The 5230-nt window shown below is 38.1% G+C and overlaps 2 protein-coding genes across 8 annotated transcripts in view; one reads left to right on the top strand and one right to left on the bottom strand.

Annotated features, from left to right (window-relative positions):
* The window catches only part of LOC109467449 (mediator of RNA polymerase II transcription subunit 19-like), a 6144-nt gene extending 4272 nt beyond the window's left edge, over positions 1-1872 (bottom strand). For 4 of the 6 annotated variants that reach the window (XM_019765440.1, XM_019765484.1, XM_019765458.1 and 1 more), the window contains exons 1-4: positions 1643-1872; positions 1262-1309; positions 660-782; positions 353-386 (exon numbers count right to left, since the gene is read on the bottom strand). In XM_019765440.1, coding sequence (XP_019620999.1) covers positions 353-386; positions 660-782; positions 1262-1309; positions 1643-1844 — 407 coding nt within the window. In that variant the 5' untranslated portion in view covers positions 1845-1872. The remainder of the gene's footprint in view (positions 1-352; positions 387-659; positions 783-1261; positions 1310-1642) is intronic. The other 2 variants (XM_019765449.1, XM_019765466.1) reach the window with 1 other exon arrangement.
* A 420-nt stretch (positions 1873-2292) lies between these two features.
* Positions 2293-5230, top strand: part of LOC109466581 (inactive peptidyl-prolyl cis-trans isomerase FKBP6-like) — a 17699-nt gene continuing 14761 nt past the window's right edge. For both annotated transcript variants that reach the window (XM_019764323.1, XM_019764315.1), the window contains exons 1-3: positions 2293-2492; positions 2952-3075; positions 3389-3495. In XM_019764323.1, the coding sequence (XP_019619882.1) occupies positions 2394-2492; positions 2952-3075; positions 3389-3495 (330 nt within the window). In that variant the 5' untranslated portion in view covers positions 2293-2393. The remainder of the gene's footprint in view (positions 2493-2951; positions 3076-3388; positions 3496-5230) is intronic.

Below are 5230 nucleotides of genomic sequence, written 5' to 3'. Positions count from 1 at the left end.
AATACAATATAGCAACAACAACATTCAGAAAGGAGAGAACTTAGTCTTGCCTCTGAGCCATTCCTGTGACATTGTTACTGGCCGCAGAAGATAATACAATAAAAATATTGCGGAAACAGTTCATGAATCATGACACATACTCATTAATATACATACATGAAGTTGTCAATAATAGAATTGTACTATATCATAATGTGCATAACGAGTATCACTTTCTACTTACATATACTAGTATGTATATAACAAAGTACATTTTCTAAATTTTGTTGCTAGTAAGTAGTAACCTACACTCTCACGGTACACATAATAAGGCATATGTAAAATAATAATAATAATAATGTGTGTTTCCTACCTTCCATCTTGCAACCCTGGTGTGTCTATAAAACCTGTTGTCAAAGAAAATATTATTACAGTATGATATTTTTGTTGTTGGAAATGCATTTATAGCTAACTAAAATCTATTTTTTCCTGGAAAGATGTAAATGTAGTACTAGTAAATTGCACCTTTGCCTTGTTTTGCAATTTTGTGTGAGTGTGTGCAGTAAAAAAGATATGCTACCGTACGGTATACTACAATGTATATAGTATAGTAAACCATCTTTGATGAAATTGAAATCCATGAAAACAGAAGAACAAGCTATTTCTCTGATATTGCTTACCCGGTAAGTTTGGCAAAAAATTGCTGAGAGGCTCCTTGACTTTCTTGCCACAGAACTTGTGGAATGAGTGCTCCAGGCCGTGGTGCTGGATCAGGTTTACACTGCCCGTGATGTCTACTGCAGCTGACAGCAAGATAACAACATTTCATGGGGTTGTTCCATTATAGCAAAACAAATAGGGCCGGACAAACCCCTCGGGCTCAACTCCCCCGTAGCGGTAATTTAGATAGGCGGGTGAAGGGCTCTTGGCTGCCGAAGGAAAACGGCTAACGGCCCGATACTAGTTTTGGCATCCAGGGTACAAAACACATTGTACTCCATAACACTTAAGATTTTGCTTATTGGGTTCAACAACTTTTAGGTCAGTCATCCTGAAAAATGAGGTATTTGGGATAGAAGTCATGAAACTGTGAGCTCTCATTGAGTCTCAACGAATTTGGGCTAAGACAAGTGCAATGAGATTTTCTTTAAATTTTTACATTTTCATTACACTACGAACATTTGCTTCCCATTGTATCACTATACTACAATGACCTTAAAGATATTGGAGACTCTATTTCAACACGAAATATATGAGTCACAAATTTATGAATTTATGGTACCTTGTGCACCAGGTGACACATGATGAGGCCCACCTGGTCTGGGGATGCCTGAAAATAACAAATAGTTCATAATATGGTAACAGAAGCATAGCAATATTTACCAATCTGCTATACAGCATAGGGAAATACAGCCATATCTATAAGTATAACAAGTAAACAAATTTGATGTATATTAGGTACCGTTTCAAACATACAAAAATGGTTAGAAATATCGCATAACAGTTACATATTCACCGATATTAGACTGTAAATCAGATTGTACCACAATTTGAAAAATATATATATTTGGTTTACAGCGATTAATATGAGACATAGCTTGCTTTTGTCACTTTCCATTTCCAGAATTTCGGTCGAAGCATAAATTATGTTACGTTTACATACCTGGCATATCTTTTAGGAGGTAGAACGCCGAATCTTCGTGAGTTGCCTGGCCATTCTGGGTGACTGGCGGTTCTCCGTCTGTTCTGTGAGGCAGGGGTTCTGTTTGTTGGTTATAGTTTTGTGAAATAGCGCCACTAGAGGGCGGATTTTGTGGCAAATACATGTCCATATTGCCGTAATTCCATCTTTCGTCGCCCGCCATTTTGAAACAGGCGATACCATTCAGGAGGGAGGTTACAAAGTGAATATTAATCACATAAATAACTTCGGCTCCGAAATACATCAAATAAAGACAATTATGAAATTTTAGGTAATGTAGACATAATTATATCATTTACACTTTCCAAGAAGTGATGCCTTGTGGTATTACGTCCTAGCTTTCAAATATATTATACCTATGTCGCTTGTAGCAGTCCAAAAGCTTGACAGCTGGTATAATGTAGCGCCTAATTCGACGCAAATCTGACGTTACCCACTGAATCAAAAATTCATCCATCTCTTAATTATTTATTGCCATATATTAATTAAATTTACATATTAAAAATTTATCACAGGAAAAGTTTTACACTTTGAAATCTTTTGGTGTTTTGTATACCTGGAATTTATGTGAAATAGTGCAATGTCGAATGAGCACTAGAATCAGCGACTAAACTTTCCAAGAACTCAGGGGAAAAGAGAGCGTGGTTCGAGAAAGTTTATGAAAGATTTTCCTCCTCTTCGTTTACTTTACTTTCCATAATCTGGTCCCAGAATGGCAGAGAGAGCCCCCATTCCAGCCGAGGAGTACGAAAGACAGTGTGGCCAGACAAATGATTCTTCCAGCGAGTTTGAAAGCTGTGCAGAAGATGCTGTGAGTTTTGCATGTTTATTTGTTTAGGTGAAATCTGTTTGTGTTTTTGTTTGGCGTGGCCTTTCTTTCTTGGAAATGCTTTCTTTTGTGTTCTTCCATTCTTCTCTTTCCCTTTGTGTGCTTTTAACATTTCATAATTTCCAATTTCCTCTTCCCTAACGAAGTCATCCCTGCCGCTATGGAGCTTTTGTTTTTGCTGACGCCACAGGGGCGGAGCCTTTTCAACCATGTTCTTCAACTTCAAGCGTGTAATGTTGGGTTTCACACACTATTCAATTCTTTTTAATATTATGTTTCTAATTTCTCTGTTTCAGTCTTTGTGATGTTGTTTTCTGTCTTCTCTCTTTTTTGTTACCTTTTGTTCACTTTTTTTAAGTTCTGTATTTTTTTTTACCAAAAAATATTTGATTACAGTTTTAGTTGTTGTTTATCCCTTCCAACCTTTTTTTAACATAATAGGGCTTCTCTGGTGATGATGCCCCTACCACCCGCCTGGTGTCAGGCCTGAACCTGAAGGAGGTGTGTGACACAACAGGACAGGGTGCAGAGTTTGAGGTGGAGTCACAGCTTCAGATGGAAGAAGGTAATGTGCATTTTTGGCAATGCTATGGGAGCAAAACATTTGTTTACACCTTGTCCTCTTGTAAAAGTTTTGCCCTGTTAATTATTTCTTTTAAAGCAAATATTTTATCTGCAAACAGCTCTGACAAAAGTTTGAGACTGGGGTCGTCATGAAATGAATACATTTTAACGTGATATTATATTTTATGAAAACATATAACATTATAACAACACAGTTACTTAAATCTTCAACCTACTAAGGTAGCCAGATTTGTATCAGTTATGGGATCAATAGCAGCAAGAAAATTTGTCAGAGATGTTCCTTTATTTCCCAGCTGCCCTGGATAACAGGTACTTTGATGCTGAGGACGTGTTTCAGCAGCTCAGCAGAGCTCCACTTGATGATGAAAGTGAAGACTCCTCCACTGAGGACTTAGACATGGTCTGACTTAAAAACTTCTTTTCTAGACATATTGACAATGTCACATAAGTAACGTTACATGTACTGTAGTATCTAGACCAGACTTTTAGTAATAATAAATTAGACAGGAAAAATAGTGGCTGAATATTATCATATATATGTGTATGTGTTAGTCAATAAAATTTTGTGTAAAAGACAAAATTTAGAAGTTGTGATGGAAAAGTTTTGAGCTGCACATAACAAAAGTGTATGGTACATATAATGTTTTGTACAAAGTATGTAGAACCCAAGTACCAGGGTTCTCGCCAGCGCATTTGAGCGTCGGGGGCCCCGACGCTGTGAATTTTTACCCCGACGCTGTGACTTTGCCCCCGACGCTGTGGTGCTGCCAGCGTCGGGGGGATTTTGTGTTGTTTTTTCCCTTTTCAATCTGTCCTGTAGTAATAGTACTTGATTTGAATTTGAAAAAAAATTGTCTTTGCTCTTGTCACAAGGAACACCTCAGACAATAGAGAACAATGAATGTAAACAATGTAATTAATTACCGCGGGCAAGTAAAGGCACCGGCAAGCGCACGGACGTCGGGGAACGTGTGTTTGGGGACTCCCCAGTATAGCTTGGCTGGCACCGTTTTTCCGGGTAAAAATACAATACTAGTGCCAGTGAAAAGCGTGTCCATTTGTAAGAAAACCCATTAAAAGTCCCTAGATACCGTTATCGTGGCAAAGAAAGAGGTAAATAGCTTATTTTCTTGATGAAACATCGGGCCGCTGGCGTCTTTCTAATCCGAGCCGCCATCTTTCTTTGTTTATTTTACACTCTCGGCCCAACTCTCGCGAGACTTGATATCCTTATATCATTAGCGAGGTCAGGTGACGAGGTATCTTACGTACAAGTGAGCTGAGTGGGCGTTTCAAAATGTGTCCAGAATTGTTTCGGGGATTCTGAACTGCAATCGGACTAATTTGGCTAATTTTTGAGGGGAAAATAGAGGAAACAATATTCTAAACAGCCTCAAAGGTGACATTGTTGGCAAAGCTGGTATTTGAAATGAGATTCTCCCTCGTGGCCGGGGCGTGCATTGGCCAGAGGTTTGACAATGTGTGACTAATTTTCTACCCCCAGGAAATCTGTAGTTGACAAACTTGGCCCAAATTTTCTTCACGGGTCACATGAAGCTAACGCTGTGCTAGATTGTTTTGATACAGCTTAACTTTAAAATAGGATAGAAAAGTTTCTTTGAAGGTAAGAGTACATTTGTGTTGAAATTTGTCTTACCAAAATTATGAAGCCATTTTGTTGTCTTGATGATGGTCCTTTTATGTTTTCTACTCTGTTATAGTGAAGGAGGCGTTTAGTTTAATGAATCCTTTATTATGTACATGAGCTTTAATCAATCAATGAAACTACTTCTGACTTACACTTGTATAAGTTGAAAATTGTAAGAAATAGTTCAACATTGTCTCCGAGTTTCATTAGCAGTAAATTGTCAAACATATCACTTGACATAAAATTGCCTAATATTAATAACTTTATTTATTAAGAAATAAAAGATTTCCTTGCTGCAATTAAGAATGCCATAATACACATTGTGCCCGCGCCGCGCTCGCAGTGTGGCCTCGCTGCACTGGGTCCCCCTACGCTGTGAAAAAATCCTGGTGAGAACCCTGAAGTACCAAGGCAATAAGGCCTAACAAAATAAATGTTGTGTTTCCTATTACAGTCCAGAAAAAATTAGGGTCGGTAGGTAGGGATT

This window comes from Branchiostoma belcheri, unplaced genomic scaffold (genome assembly GCF_001625305.1).
Source record: "Branchiostoma belcheri isolate BF01 breed outbred unplaced genomic scaffold, Haploidv18h27 scaffold1, whole genome shotgun sequence".
In the NCBI taxonomy this organism is placed as follows: domain Eukaryota; kingdom Metazoa; phylum Chordata; class Leptocardii; order Amphioxiformes; family Branchiostomatidae; genus Branchiostoma; species Branchiostoma belcheri.
This window is presented reverse-complemented; position numbering and strand designations above follow the sequence as displayed.